The following is a 16,545-nucleotide window of genomic DNA, read 5'->3' on the forward strand; positions in this document are numbered from 1 at the left end:
TTCGGTCCATTTCTCAGAACTTAACATACATTTCAGCCCACGCATAACCTTCCTAACTTTCAGGGGCTCTGCACAGGAGGCTAAACGGAGCGTTTCCCTGGATTCAGCCTTCAGAAATATCAGCTCGGCTGAGAAGAAGAAGAAAAAACGTGCGTTTTCCAGAAGCGGCTCGTTCGAGTGGACGCGCATCTTCTCGTCTTCCGGGCGCGTGACAAAAGACGGCAAACAGGAGATTAGAAAGGAAACCGAACCCTTCGGCAAACAGTAATTTGTGTCACGCCGCCGTTATCGTCATCCCGTATGCTAAGCAAAGAATTAATACAGCGTCCCACATCACAGGCATCATCATGCGTGGGTAATGAATGCGGCGCGAGGCCCGTCACACCGTTGACAGGCACAGTTTAGGTAATACGAGCGTGCATCACCGGTAACAACGCTATCATTAATGCCCGGCGCGAAGACGGTGATCAAGCTTCCTGTCATTTCGCCTGCAATTTCCCCAACTAAATACAGTGCACAGTTAGCACACACGGCACGACTCGGCTGAGCTGTCAAGGTGACTGGGTTAAAGGGGGAAGAGAGGGACTATGGGATTTAAGAGTTGCAGGACATAAGCCACAGGAGCAGCAGACGCATTGGTCGCATTATTATTCTAATAATAAACTGTCCCGCGCCCGCTGGGTAGGAAACACCTGGTGTTAGGCTTTCTGGTTGCACCGCAGACGAGAGAAAAAACAGCCGATCTGCAGCTACTAATGTGAAACATGAGGTCAAGTTCACAACAACCTGACATGGGATGGGTGTGAATACGCGTCGTCCATCAGCGGTAACGCCGCTTGGCTCGCGTACCTGTGCATTTACGGCTGGTGTCCTCCCTCTTGGAGGCGCTGAGGAGCCTGCAGTCAAAGTTTTCCTCCCAGAACTCGGCGAACCACACGTTCCTGCGGTTGTTCTCCAGGGTGAGCCCGGTGAAGTATTCGTCGAACCCTGCCGGCGGAGGGAAAGAGAAAGGACCCATTATCGACCTGTTTAAAAAAAAAAACCTGCAAGGAAATGAAGCGGAAACGTTGCGGCGGCGGCGGCGGCGGCGGCTCGGTGTTGAACGCACACTACTTCATCAAAAATGGACCGACGGTGGTTCCTCTTCCTCTCAAGCCCCATGGAACTTTAATCACTTCTTTCATCTAGGAAATGACATGAATTAAAAAGAAGGATGCATAATAAATAACGCAGGCCTTGTAAGCGGTGCCGCGGCCTTGTTGCCTCCCGGCTGCGAGGTCCTGCAGTTGCTGAACAAGTTTTTCTCCCCTTCATTAAATCTGTTGCAAAAGGACCAGATTGAAGGCTTAGCGCTCGTTTCAGTGCATGTGTGAAGACGCTAGCGTGAGGAGAGGTATGTTGCTGCAACAACGGCTAAGAAGAAGAAAAAAAAGCTTGTATGCTGCATTTTGTTCTCTTGTTTGTGCGACTTTACCACCCAATGTGGGTCAGGGAGCTGCGCTGGGACAAAGCTTCACCGTGCTGCAGTGTTTTATTTAATTCTTTACCGTCGGCTGCACAGTTTTCCTTGAGAATAATGAGGATTTTACATTTTAAAGTCTCTCCGTCTCCGTCTGCACTCTCTGTTATCCAATCGCATCAGATGAGTCGTGGGTAGAGGTGATGATGTCTAATCAGAGCCGGATGACTCAGCTGATTTTTCTTTTCAAAAGACCATCAATGATGCATGGTGGATTAATAATATTCTGCCTCGCTGCCTGCAGAGGATACATTCGACCTCAGACTTTCACTTTTTTTTTCCTCGCTCGATTGTAATGATGAGTGGTTGTCTTGATTTGTGACACCAGACAACATTTGCAGTGATATTCTATTTCTGGGGTGAATTTGCACATCGTACAGGACAACCTGCTCCTCTTTCCTCGAGGGTGCAGCCGCAGAGAAATCCAGCTCCAAGCACTGAAAAAATACCATTGATGATAGGATTTCTTTTTGAGTGTTCAAAACCAATAAAAAACTTCAATGCGTAACAATTAAAAACTAAATTAAAGCTATTTTCTCCCTTTCAACAATGATCCACTAGAGACCAGAGAATCTGATTTCTCCACAGTGTCGCCGGAGACTTTCCCCATTTTGAAAAACAAATATGTAAAAACCACACTGAGGAATATTTCTGGAAACGACGGGAGAAGGTGACAAAGTTTTCATTTATTGGTTCCGGTCTCTAATAAAAATCTACGGAGCAGCCAAGTTGTCCCCACTGATTTCAGTTTGGTCGTGTGCAACCCAGGGCCAAACGCAACAAGGTCACACTTGTTCTCTGAGGATTGTCCAAAGTCATTGTCGGAAATGTAGAAAATGGCCAACTGGAGTAGAAATAGATGAGGCCGGGAGGAGGGCCGGGGATGTGGGAACACAAAATGTATGTGTAGTGTGAGAGGGGTCATGAACCCACAGAGAATTAACAATTTAGCTCATTGTTTGGGGTTTTATGGCCCACATCCATATATTGTTGCTTTCCTTTTTTGCAACTAGAAATGACACAAGAGTGCAGAGCCAAGTGCAACCGAATAACTAAAGAAACGGCTCCAAATGAATGCTAGTGTTGCTCTGGGTGTACAAAGATGGATGGATAGACAGACAGACAGACAGACAGACAGACAGACAGACAGACATATAGACAGACAGGTAGGTAGATAGGTAGGTGGGTAAGTAGGCAGGTAGTTAGGTGGGTAAGTAGGTAGATAGGTAGGTAGATGGGTAGGTAGGTAAGAAGGTAGGTAGGTGGGTAAGTAGGTAGGTAAGTAGATAGGTAGGTGGGTAAGTAGGTAGGTGGGTGAGTAGGCAGGTAGTTAGGTGGGTAAGTAGGTAGGTAGGTGGGTGAGTAGGTAGGTAGGTAGGTAGGTGGGTGAGTAGGCAGGTAGTTAGGTGGGTGAAGCCTAGTTTATGGTTCTCCGTCAGCTACGCCGTAGCTACGCCGTCGACGCAGACCCCTACGCCGTAGCCTGACGCGCACCTCCAAAAAATCCTAACTACGCGTCGCGTTGACGCGGACCGCAAGCGCTGTGATTGGTCCGCTCAGAACGTAATTTCCGGCAGTTGCTTTTTCCCAGCCTCGACCGGTTTAGTACAGACCACCTCCGCAAACGTCTTCTGTTGCCTGCGCTTCAACATTTGCAATATAAGCATTTGCTCTTCAATATTGATGAGCTCCAACTTTAATGCAGCCGCTCCAACTTGGTCGCCATTGTTTACTGTGACCGGAATTCGGCTACAACCCCTGTAACCACACAGACACACAGGCACACCCCCCTGGCGGCATGGCGGTTAATTGCAGGCAACGCGTTCCCTCGACGCAGAACTTCGAATGCTCAACGATGGCGTCACGTGACGGAGAACCATAAACTAGGCTTTAGTAGGTAGGTAGGTAGGTAGGTATGTAGGTAGGTAGGTAGGTGGGTAAGTAGGTGGGTAAGTAGATAGGTAGGTGGGTAAGTAGGTAGGTAGGTATGTAGGTAGGTGGGTAAGTAGGTAGGTAGGTGGGTAAGTAGGTAGGTAGGTGGGTAAGTAGGTAGGTAGGTAGGTAGGTAGGTAGGTGGGTAAGTAGGTAGGTAGGTAGGTAGGTAGGTGGGTAAGTAGGTAGCTAGGTAGGTAGGTAGGTAGGTAGGTGGGTAAGTAGGTAGGTAGGTAGGTAGGTGGGTAAGTAGGTAGGTAGGTAGGTAGGTAGGTAGGTGGGTAAGTAAGTAGGTAGGTAGGTAGGTAGGTAGGTGGGTAAGTAGGTAGGTAGGTATGTAGGTAGGTGGGTAAGTAGGTAGGTAGGTGGGTAAGTAGGTAGGTATGTAGGTAGGTAGGTAGATAGGCAGGTGGGTAAGTAGGTAGGTAAGTAGGTAGGTAGGTGGGTAAGTAGGTAGGTAGGTAGGTAGGTAGGTAGGTAGGTGGGTAAGTAGGTAGGTAGGTAGGTGGGTAAGTAGGTAGGTAGGTAGGTGGGTAAGTAGGTAGGTAGATAGGTGGGTAAGTAGGTATGTATGTAGGTAGGTGGGTAAGTAGGTAGGTAGGTATGTAGGTAGGTGGGTAAGTAGGTAGGTAGGTAGGTGGGTAAGTAGGTAGGTATGTAGGTAGGTGGGTAAGTAGGTAAGTAGGTAGGTAGGTGGGTAAGTAGGTAGGTAGGTAGGTGGGTAAGTAGGTAGGTAGGTAGGTAGGTGGGTAAGTAGGTAGGTAGGTATGTAGGTAGGTGGGTAAGTAGGTAGGTATGTAGGTAGGTGGGTAAGTAGGTAGGTAGGTATGTAGGTAGGTGGGTAAGTAGGTAGGTAGGTATGTAGGTAGGTGGGTAAGTAGGTAGGTATGTAGGTAGGTGGGTAAGTAGGTAGGTATGTAGGTAGGTGGGTAAGTAGGTAGGTAGGTAGGAAGGTGGGTAAGTAGGTAGGTAGGTAGGTAGATAGGTAGATAGGTGGGTAAGTAGGTAGGTAGGTAGGTAGGTAAGTAGATAGGTAGGTAAGTAGGTAGGTAGGTAGATAGGTAGGTAAGTAGGTAGGTAGGTAGATAGGTAGGTAAGTAGGTAGGTAGGTAGGTAGATAGGTGGGTAAGTAGGTAGGTAAGTAGGTAGATGGATGGATGGATAGATAAATACTTTATTCATCCCCAAGGGGATAAATATAGGCAACTAGAAAAAGTGATAATAGGGAAGGCGATTCCTCCCAACTGAATCCAAAATAATTGACAGAACCATTAAAAACAGCGTGCAGTAAGGGTGTGTGTGTGTGTGTGTGTGTGTGTGTGTGCGTGCATACCTTCGATGGAGGAGCGTTTGGGCAGGATGGTGACCGCTCCCACCGCTACGTCCTCCAGCAGGTGGATCGCGCTACTCTTGGCCCCCCAGCTGTCTGATCCAATCCACAGGAAGTGGCCCACTTGATTGGCCCTCTTGGTGGCATTGAGAACCCCCCTGCAAGGACGGCCGAGTGCGAATTAGGAGACGGCTCAGGGTGTGTGTGTGTGTGTGTGTGTGTGTGTGCAATGCAATATCTATTCCACACAGGCACCGCCGGCTTCGAAGGAGGCGCTCGGACATTACATCTCTGCCGTGCACGGGTCTTCAGTTTATCTCATTCAAAGGGTCAGAAGGAGAAAGCAGAGGAGCGACTGCCATTTTGTTTGTTTATATGTATGTGTGTTTTCTCCAAAGATAACCGTCGTTTCTTTTACGTTTTACGAGCATGCATTCTAAATACACAAGCACTAAATGTTTGATTCTGTTTCTTGACATAAATGCTTTCCACGGGGCATTGTGAAGGAACAATATGGCTGCGTTGCTCCGCTGTGATCCGTGTGTTTCTCCGCGTCTCCTCCGAGGCCTCGCTTGTGTTTGCGTTGTTGAAGGTGTGTTTGTGTGGCAGACGTCCCGATGTGAGTCGGGTAAATCTGTGCCTCTGGCCTGTCTGCAGGAGCTGCTGCTCAGAGATTAAAGACATCAACGTAAAAAAAAAAAGAGAAGGAAATCAAGTGCTTCTGCTCACCGTATATCTTCTTCGCTGGCGAAGATGACGACCGCCCGCGAGTGCTGCGTTTCCAGCAGTTGTTGGATGGCTTTGTCGTAATCCTCCAGCTTGGGGTTGTGGGGAACCTTCAAAGACTGGGCGATGCAGATCCCACCTTTGTAATGGGAGAGAAATGGTAAGGCCTCGGGAAAGGATCTCGCCAACACACACACACACACACACGCTGGAAAACATCTGAACCCCATAGTGAGGTTTTGATGATGTCGTCATGCTTTAAAAACAGAGTGCGAAAATCCCCCTGCGCTTATTATCAGACAAAAAACAACAACATATTATCTGCAGAACCACATGGTTGTTTAACTTCATTTAAATTGCTAGAATAACGCAACCCTTGTGAGAAGATACACCTGGTGTGAAACATAATTAAAGAAACCGTTAAGTTTAAGTATTTACGTAAACTCCATTTTTGAACCGAACGACACCGTTTTTTGACTGAAACTCCTTTAATCACCCAAATGCTGTGTTCTACTATGATTATTTAGGTCCTACTCTTTCCAAAAAGGTGTCTTATTAGTATGTGGGCTGTTGTTAGGGCACCATCATACATTTCTAAAAACTCGGTGAGCGCTCAAGGAGGCATTTTGTTCATAGTTATGATCAAAATATCTTTTAAAAGTGATTTTTTTGCAGATATACATTTTTTTCCCCAATACTTTGCTGAATAAATACATACAATAAACACAAGTATTGGAATTAATTTGGGGTTCCTACGACGACTCAAACACAGGGGAACAGAAAAAAAGGTCTAGAGCCAAAATTGGTTCCATGGTGTTTAAAGGGTTCTAAATGACGGCTCCTGCAGTGTGTGCGTTTACATCTGAAACCAGGGAGTCATTTCACAGAAATATAAACATATCTGCTGTCAACAAATCCAATGATCCGCGCCAACGGGGGACATAAAAGCTACACATTTCATATTATAGATTTGAGCAAATCCAGCAGCTTGGCATTGACTTTTCATTTAAAGTCATTATCAAACATCTCTTGTCGGGAACCTGAGCCAATCAGACACCAGCAAACAAAAAGGGATATTAATACCGGTGATAAATCACTCCCAGACAGGTCAGCGCTAATGAGTTTGTGCAGGATGAAGGGGACTGATTGCTTCCGTGAGTTGCTAAATAGTTGCTAGATATTGCGGCGCAGCATATTATCACAATTGGCTTTTAGCAGTTTCCCGTGATATCGCGGTCTTCGGGGGGGGGGGGGGGGGTTTTTCAGGAGCTCATTATCGGGGTGGAGAAGCTAAAAATTATATCTTTCGTTAAAAAGAAAAAACACTAAAGAGAGTTTTCGATGTTGTAATTACAGGTGCGGAGGACACGGTAACCTTTGAGGCGCTTTGGATAAACAGATAATGTGATCACCTGCGCGAGAGAAAGCGACTGCCGGCCCCAGATTTGATGCAGCGGTCCTGAGTCAACAGCAGAGCTCTACCCAAACCAATTAAAATCTCTCCCACTCAAGCATTTTTAATAGCCTACCCAATAACCTTTCAGTTTGAGTTTCCCTGAGTAGACAGAGCAATGGAAGGAATCTTCTAATTGCCGGCCTCCTCAGGCTCATTACGTTGATATAAACATCTTTTAGCCGGCAGATCACACGTCTCCAGTCACGTTTCCCCTGTGGCTTTTTCAACCGGCGGAGGATAGAAAAATGACAAGTTCCGAACCCCCTACGCAACGATCTGCTTTTTTTTTCTTCTCCTCCTTCTTTCAAGTATCAGCGGGAGGAACGAGGGATATTTCTCGACCGCGAGAGAAAACACTTTGTATGAGCAGAAAGAGCTGTGGGGCGGCTGCTGTTATCCTCCCTAAGTGGACTAAACATTAAAATGGAGACCCGACAAATGGCCGAGCTGTTGCTGAAGGGGTTTTGCGGTTTCCTGTTTATGAAGTGGAGCGCGAGGGGACGCCAGATTTCCAATTGATTTCCAGTTGACTTTGGGCTGCAGAGCCTTCAGTTCGACGCCGCACTTCTAGGCTTTCTGTTTTGAGAAAAGTCAAGCGCTGTAAAATATCTGATTCTGGCGCATTAGCGGCACCTTTCAGCTCCAAGGGGGGTTTCATGTAGCTAGGCATTTCATTTTTCATGAAGGTGAGGAAAAAAGGAAAATCTCTCTCCCCGAGTACTTGAGTCTCATGAAAATACATTAACTGCATAATGACAAAAAAAGAAAAGAAACCTGCCGGCTTGAGTGAGGAGAATGGTGCAACAGCCTTGAAGAGAGACTTATCATGGGGTCAATACAGTAACACAAGCAGAGACCGCAGGAGCCGCTGATGAAGATGAGTAGCATTTGAAGCGGGTGTCCATCTTTGAGGGAGACGAGAGCAGAACGGGCGTGAGAATTCCCCCGAAGGAGGCCGGCCAGCGGCTGTTCGGCGCCGGCTAAATTATTGAAAGCCTGCAGAATCCCCTCATCTGTCAGTCAGTCAGTCAGTTAGTCAGGTAGGCGGGCGTGATGGGAAACGGCAAGTACCGTATCTGTACTTCCCAGAGTGCCGTGCTGCGGGCCGGAACGCCCTCGCCTGTCACCGGGAGGCGGTGTTTGGATTGAGCAGAGCGTCCTGGACTCAAACAGAGGGCTTTAAAAAAAAAAGAAGAGCTGCGTGTCCGTCTCGGCTGGAGGTGTGTGATGCGAGACAGTTAAATGTCAGGCTCTGGGAAAGAGAGAGTGTTTTTTTATCCAACTCGGAGAGGTCTCAGCCCGGGAAAGAGGATTGTAATGTAGCGCTGTAGCTTCTGGCTTTGGAGGGCAGTCACCTGAAAATGAGAATAGCCGTGTTTACGCTGCCTTTGGAGCAGCCGTGTCGACGTCTGTCTGGAGGCAACAACCCGCTGTCAAATGAGGAAAGTTCAACTGAATAATATCTCAACAATATTTATTGTCAGTTTTTTTTTGTTGTCAAATTTAAATGGAGGAATTAAAGCTAATAGATGCATTTTAAATGTCAAGTACAATAACGGCGGCATTTAAGAATAAATTACATAACAAAAGGCTATTGAAGAATGTTTATCTTGAATTAAAGTACTTAATTCAAGAAAGATGGATTGCCCTGCAGCTTTAAATTCACTTCCAACATCCCAAATTCCATGTCAATCAAAAAAGCCACGATATTATATTCTTCCCATCTTAGAAAAAGGGACTTTATATCCGTGGTTATTGGAACCTCTTGCTTCCTCTCCATGTGTGAGGATTCTGATCCTATTGGACTTCATTTCGGATGTGAGTGTTTGGTGAAAAGATGTGTGCTTCGTCTCATAGCTTCACATCGACCTTTTTTAATAATGGCTGCGGTTTCTGAACACACGGGACAAACTGGTTTTAAACGGCCCGTGGGAAGAATGAACATCTAGGAGTCTGTCCATTATTGGTTAAAGGCTGTGGTCTCGCTGACCACTTTCCTCTTTTGGGATGAGAAATAACTTCTCTGACTATTCTCTCTCTCTCTCTCTCTTCTCCCTTGTGTGGAAAACTCACTCAATCGTAACACGCGTATTTGATTGGCCGAGTAGCGTCACGTGATGCGACGTACGACGCGTGTAATTGGTCTGAACGAGCGGCGCGAAGCCAACTAGAGCGCTCCGTCAAAATGTAGAAAAAGCTCGGCCTTTTAGGGACGCCTGTCACCGCCAGATTGCCGCCAAATCCTACACACTGCACCTTTAAGACGCCGGTACGAGCGTCTACTTTTTGTTGTTGTTCAACTGAGAGCAACACTATCTTCCAAGAGGGGCCCGTCAGAAAATATGCGAGTCCGAACAAGATGTGCTTTCGCCTCTCGGAGCATCCGGACAAGAAGGTTGTTTCAGGCAAAGACGTACAGGAGAGTTTGTCTTAAATCCATCTGGATCCATTAAAGGGAGTTTTGTGACGCTGACATTTTGAGCTGCACTTTATTCACCTCCAACATGATATCTAAACTCTGTGCGCCGTGAACCCTCTTGCTCCACATTTGATTCATATATCAAAGACAGCTAAGAGATGATTAAATGATGGCGATGGCTAAATTCATCAGGCGCTTTGGAAGTTCCCCGCGTATCTCTGCGAGAGCCATAGGTCACGCGCCGTATTAACGGCTTCAATTATTCATCCTCGATGCCCTCGGTTCTGAAACGGCACTCCGGGGTGAGGAATCCAGCTTTGCCATTTTGCTTAGTGAAATACAAATCCTTTTAAATTAGAGGCTCTTGATGGATTCGACCCCCTCCCCTCTCCTCCCCGCGCTCCTGCTGAACACCCTTCAGGCCCAAACCCCCCGGGGGATCCATAATTATATTTATCACCTCGGCAGTTAGAAGGCAGACCCCCGCTATCTCCAGCATCCCCGTCTCACACATCAAAATGAACTGACATGCGTTTGACATTTATATTCTACATGTGCGCGCCCTTCCACTGCCGGTCTGGGACCCGGCAATGTCGAAAAAGGTCACGCGAGAAGTATCGCGGGTCGGTTTTTACGGCGTTTGCAGATGCATCATCGGTCCTCCTCCTGCTGCTAAATGATAGTGCTATTCTTAACCGGGAGATACCATCTCTGCTCCCCCCCCACACTAGACTAGATCTGAGAACGCAGTGTGTTGGCAACTTAGCTGCAATCAATTCCACCGTGATACTTTGTGGGAGTTTTTTGATTTTTTTTTCCCCTGAAATAACGGTGTCTTTTATCGAATGAGAAAACTGAACTCTATCGCTCTGGCCGGAGTCCAAGCAGACACAGAAAGAAGAAACATATACCAACAAGATTAATCTCCGCCAGCTTCAGCTGCAGCCGGGATGAAGGTGCACAATGGGGACGGTGGCTTAAGCAGGAGAGAGAGAGGAAGTGAAGCGAGAAAAAAACAATAGGAAGAAGAAAATAAAAGATCAATACAGGCTGACCATCGCTCCAGTCTCCGCTTGGGGTAATGGGTAGCCGCATTGCATTAGTCCGCTAGACGGGCCTCCTTGAAGTTGTGGAGCGAGAACCCGGCTAATGCATCTGACATTTCACTGCAACCGAACGGAGAGTCTCAGGGCCGCGCGGATCAGCTCGCAACAAAAACAACATCCAGCCAGAAAAATGTTGTTTTGAGTTTTGAGAGTGTATTTTCCAGCTATTCTCTCTTTTCATATTCACTGGGGGTGTTTGGCTTCTTATTCAATCCAATCCAGTCTGTGCCGGTGCGGAACCGGAGGCCGCTGGATGAATTCCTGTGAATGTACAGTTACGCTATTACATAATTAATGTGTTTATTAAAGATAAGATGCCTTTGGGTACCGAAGGCTTTTTTTCTTTTTCTTTAGAGGAAATAATTCCTGTTTGTGCGTGAATACAAAATATTGCAAAAGTGAACTGCAGCTTGAGTTGTAATAGGATGAGTCAACGGCAACAATGCCGTATAATTCATACTCCCCGTGTAGCGGTTTCAAGGATCATAATAATAGCGGTGTGTTTACTGCTTTTTGTATCAGAAAAAAAAGCAAAGAAACATCAGTGGAGACATCAGCCTCTGAGAAAAAACCAGCGAGAGGAAACCGTGTTTATCCGCGCGATAGAAGATGAACGGAAAGCTTCCGGGATGCATTTTCTATACGGGACACTTTCTCAATCTCCGTCGATGCAAATTACACGACTACAAACACGGCTTCCTGAAGCGCTAATGAGCGATCACGCCGGACACGAACGCACGCAGATGAAATATTAATGCTCGCCGGACAGACTTCTGATCGGAGCCTGTGGGGATATCGTTAGCTCTCCTCATTTTAGGGGTTTCCGTACATTAGAAGAGACATGGACTGGGATCACAGGACATGGACTGGGATCCATTGGACTCAATGGATGCCATGAGCCCAATGGATGATGTCATGAATGATCATTTACAGCTCAGGTGCCAATTCTCTTGAATTGGCGTCGATTGGCGTCCTGAAGAAACGGCGGCATTAAAAACATCACTGCACTCCCGGTCAATCGGTTCAGAACTCAGCGTATTGTGTAATGAGAGCGCATCCCCCCCCCCCCCCCCCCCCCCCCGCCCCCCCCGTCCTCATCTCGCAGAAATACTGCAGCAGCAGATCGTTAACCGCATGATTTGACACGGGCAGCCGACCCGCTGCACTGTACAAGCGACCGAGTGGCTCCTCGCCACAGCGGCGGCGGCAGCGGCTGCCGATTCACACGTTACTGCCACATGCCGGCGCCGGCATCGGTGTGGAAAATGTGAAGAAGAAGAGGATGAAAAAAAGCAAGCGATTCGAACGTGTGCACAATTCTGAGAACCTTCTCTGAATGCTGAACGTCTGCTGTAAATACTCTTCAACCTCTTTCTAACCTCTCAAACACCCAAATGCAAAGTTAACAGCCGAGCCGCTAAACCTGGAACGGGGTTCTTTGCCACTTAATGCAATCACCATTAGCGTTACATTACAGGACCTAATAAACGAGACTGATTGTAAGAGCTTGATTCGAGCCCATTGAAGTGGTTCATCTCTCTCTGTTTACTCATATGGTTTCTGAGAGAAATATCTGGAGACGCTCACCAAAGAATCTTAAGACTGAATATCTTTAAAAAACTGCTTCGTACACACAACCAGAGCAGGGTGGATTGAACCGACTGACCATCATTATCATCCTCAGAGCCCCGCACGCTAAAAAAGAACGAAAAAACAAACATCAGCTTGAGCGAAACAGAAAAAGGCAGAGTGTAAAACAAAGCTGACCGGTTGCCAGAACGTTCTCTCTCCTCTCAGAGAAGACAAAATTCATTTTCTCATGCAAAACAATGGAAACAAAAGCTGATTGGTTCCATTCGGATGTATTTACGTACATGACAGTGACATGGTTTCGGGCCGCGCTCGTTACCGCGACATGGCATCCAGTCGACAAGCGGTTTCTCCGTCTACATTTCCAGCAACACTCCACACAACTCGCAGGGGGAGGAGGGGGGAGAGTCAAGTAAGGGCTGCCAAACTGATCAATAATTCATCCACCAAAAGCAGACTTTACGATGAATTGGAAATGCGAAAGAAGTGCTTTCACTCCGGCGGAAAGGTTTCTCTTTAAATCGTATAATTCTGTTTACCGATCACCTTTCCCTTACCTGCTTCTTTGGAGAGCTGCGTGAAGGCCTCCACCCCCTTCTCCCCGTAGCTGCCCTCCGAGGCGACGGTGGAGACGTAGGTCCAGCCCAGGGCCCGGATGATGTCCACCATGGCCTGGGCCTGGAACGAGTCCGGAGGAACCACCCGCGAGAAGAAGTCGTAGCGCCGGTCGTCGCTCAGCTCCGGGGCCGTCGACGCGTAGCTGATCTGTGGGATCTTGAAGGGGAACAGGTGGGAAGGGGGACATTTTACTCATGTGTTGGAAATCACTGCCTATTTAACCATAAGGGCCCTTTCATTCGAGAGCACAGTGTGTGCCAATAGAGACGGAGCACATTCAACACTGAAGGAGGAAACAACGAGTGGTGTTTCCTTGTCACGACTTCACTTTTTGGCTGCAAATGCCTGAAAGCTGCTGTGTGGCATGGGTAAAGAAGCCAGAGCGAAGTTTTTATAAGCTGTCAAACACCCCCCAAAAAACGGAGCCTTTAAAAAAGCAAAAGTGAGGCATCAGCAGGAAGAATCACGTCACATGTGCAGCAAGCATTTTGTCCAAATGTCAGTTTTAGGCGAGCTATATATCTCTGTAAGTTAAGCTAACGGTGGAATGTGGATAAATACATCAGATAGCCGAGCGGCATTATGTTTAGCTTGCTAACACAGAGCTAACATGAGCATGCTAGCAGCTAACTTGTCCCATCAGAATCAGAACCATTTATTGCTACGTATGTTTTCACATACAAGGAATTTGTCATCATTTTAATTTATCAACAGCACCCCTGGTAGCATAGGGTGATAAAATAATCCTTTGACATGCTAACATATTATATTTTTTATCTGTCTTCAGGCATTTTGTGAGTGTTTCAGCCCTCGGTTGCATATATTTTGCGCCGATTGTTTCCCCCTCCAGTTGGCGTGTTGTTGTTTTGTTACAGCGTGACTCGGTCGCTATGTGACCTCAGTTCAGCTCCTAACAATTGCAATGACAAAGCTTGCCAGGGTCAGAGATATGGGATCAGATATATTTTGAGCTTCAGGGAAACGTTTGACATTTTGGGAAACCTCGATAAAACTTTCCATTTCTGACCGCTAAAGACAAAACTATTTTGAGCGTTTGGTTAGCTTAGATTAGCAAAAAGATGTGCTGAATGAAGCTGTAATTTCATACTAAACATAAAAGACATGAGTAATATTCATCTCCCAAACACGCTCGTCACGGGAAATCGAATGACTGTATTTCTCAAAATATCAAACTATTCCTTTAATTCCAACACTGACTTGTTTCAGTGAAAATGCTAACAAAATGCTAACAAAATTCAGTTCACGTGTGCCAGCAAGCTGAATCAATTTTATAATAAGATATAGTTTAGGTTTACAACACTTACATGCATTATTTGTGGAAAGTGAAATACCAGTCACATGATAACATATTAATATGTGCAGGCAATGACAGAATATTGTTTGTCATTTACAGAAATATTCCATCACAAAGACGAACATGAATAAATGATAGCAATATATTATACATTATATACATTGTCGTTGATATTATATGACACATGCGTATGATTTCACACAAACACAGATCCAATGAATTAATAAACAGAAAGTCAGACTGAATACACAGGCAGATGATAGTGTGCAAAACAAACGGGCGATACATTTTTTTTGCATATATTTCACATTACCATCTCGATTGATCATCTGAGAACATGCTCACATTATGTAATGCAATATTTTACCGAGCCTATATTCGGTCTGTTACCTGGGCAACGTGCTGTGCTGTCACTTTCCTCTCCCAACATGTCAGGGAAGACTTGCTGCAGAAACGTCTTTGCAGCACTTTTTTTTTATTTTTTATGAACTGGCAGCAGAGCCTTGTTAGCGCTCTCACACTTCCCTTCCTGGTGGGAATTTGTTCCGTCTTCTCCACCCAAATATTATACCTAATAGTCCCGTCTTGTAAAAAGGTACATTTTCCCTGTCTTTTTGATCATAAAGTGTGATATGCATACTGTGAAAGCATTGAAATGCTCACTCCATGGAGAAATACATGCAGCCAGTATTTAGAAACTGCCTTTAAATGTTGAACGGATCATATTTTTATATATAAAATACTATTTTATATTAACAGACTGTTAACACCAATAATAATAAACATTACATCTACATAACTTTTTAAAAGGTGCCAAATAAAAGCATAATTTGTCCTGTGATTGGGAATTAATCATTTTCACACGCCCAAAACATATGTTTTGTTAATCTCAATTTAATATATATGATGTTCGTTAGTGACCAAGACCGTCTAAAGGCTCAGAGTATTTAATATTTATCGTGGCAACAACTGACAACTGACGTTAGCACTTATTAGCAATCCCAACGTAATTGTCCTCACAACAATAACCCATAAATATAAAAGAACTAATCCAATACTATACCAGTTAAGTTGTCACAATGAGAAAAATACCAGCTTCAATCCCCAAACTAAATCTAATGTATAGCTGAAATGACTTCATGGCCAACAGGAACGATTCATCATCCTGTCTGAGTGAAATATGCAAGATGTGCACAAAACTTGTAACGTAATGAGCCGTTGTTCTGGGTTTATCTCTCTCATTAAGTAGAAGTGCAGAACACAGGGTGAGCTAAACTACAACATTTGTACTCTGTTTACTTCTTGAATCTCTGCCAAAACATGTCAAACCCACATCGTAGCTGCACTACAAGTAAAGATGACTCCTACATGCAACCCAAAAATACAAGCAGGAACCTGGGAATGAGCACAACACGTCCCCTTTGAGGAAATCAGCTTTCTGTTGCATCTCGTGCTCGGCTTTCAAGCCTTCGCTCAAAAGACACGAGGGGGGGTTACGATGTGACCGGCGTTCCGCGCTTTGATCCGTTACACGGTGATAACCGAGCAATCTCCATCTGCCGAGGAAGACAGTGAGACGCGGTTGAAAGCTCGAGGAAAAAAGGTCAGGTTTGTGTGATTTCATCAAATCTGTCGAGTGTTTTTTGTGTCATGAAAAGAGGAAGGGGGCTGGATGTAAAAGTCAAGAAAGAATGTTCAAGCGTACTTGTTTCATATCTCTGAGGGAAATGTGTGAATAGATTGAAGTAATACTTGCATATTGTGTTCCTTCCTCAAAGGAAGTGGCACACTTAATGATCACCATCAAGTTACAACTAAAAAACTAACCACTGAACAGAGCATTTATATGAAGGGTAACAGGCTAAATGCCAGATAGTCACTTTCCCTAATGCTCAGGGAACCCCTGGACAGTCTGCAGGTGTTCTTCTTACCCCAAACACTTCTTTAAATTGCTCAGATTTTAAGGAAAGCTAATGGCATTGCTCTGGTGATGGAAAGGTCAATCTGTGAGTCCGTCCATCCGTCCACCTTGATGCTCACATTTCTGCTTTCGAGGGAAATGTTTCAATGATTATTGTGGCATTGTACTTTTTCTAGTAGCAGATAGAAATTAAACTCCAAGACCGGAGAATGCCGTGTGTTAGCGACCTGTCAATCACATTGTAGCCCAGCCCTAAAGCTAAAACTAGAGATTGAGACCATGAACTCATGTTTACAATGTTTACTGAGGGAATAAATCAAGAGAGAAGTAGAGTCATTTTCTCATAGACTTCTATACAATCTGACTTATTTTGCCAAACAGAGAATTCACCCCCTGATGGCCATTAGACATAATGAAAGTTTAAAGCACCCCAGCATTGGCTTGGTTGCAGCGCGGGTCAAATTCGCGTGAATGCCACAAGGCATCGCTTTCTGTCTGAACACTATTAATCTGGTTTCATACAAGCTGAAAGGAAGGAGGCTCCATCAATCTGAGTGCATCAAAAACCCCGAACAAAGTAAATTGGTCAATAAAGGGCTCTGGTATGAGGTTG

At 45.5% G+C, this 16,545-nt stretch overlaps 1 protein-coding gene across 1 annotated transcript in view; it reads right to left on the bottom strand.

Moving 5' to 3' along the window:
* Positions 1-16,545, bottom strand: part of LOC306743666 (metabotropic glutamate receptor 7-like) — a gene marked incomplete at its 5' end in the record, with an annotated part of 66,817 nt that overhangs the window by 26,430 nt on the left and 23,842 nt on the right. The window contains 4 exons of the mRNA XM_079226201.1: positions 850-987; positions 4,785-4,939; positions 5,511-5,646; positions 12,636-12,852. Coding sequence (XP_079082327.1) covers positions 850-987; positions 4,785-4,939; positions 5,511-5,646; positions 12,636-12,852 — 646 coding nt within the window. The remainder of the gene's footprint in view (positions 1-849; positions 988-4,784; positions 4,940-5,510; positions 5,647-12,635; positions 12,853-16,545) is intronic.

This window comes from Taurulus bubalis, assembly GCF_910589615.1.
Source record: "Taurulus bubalis genome assembly, chromosome: 11".
NCBI classification, from domain to species: domain Eukaryota; kingdom Metazoa; phylum Chordata; class Actinopteri; order Perciformes; family Cottidae; genus Taurulus; species Taurulus bubalis.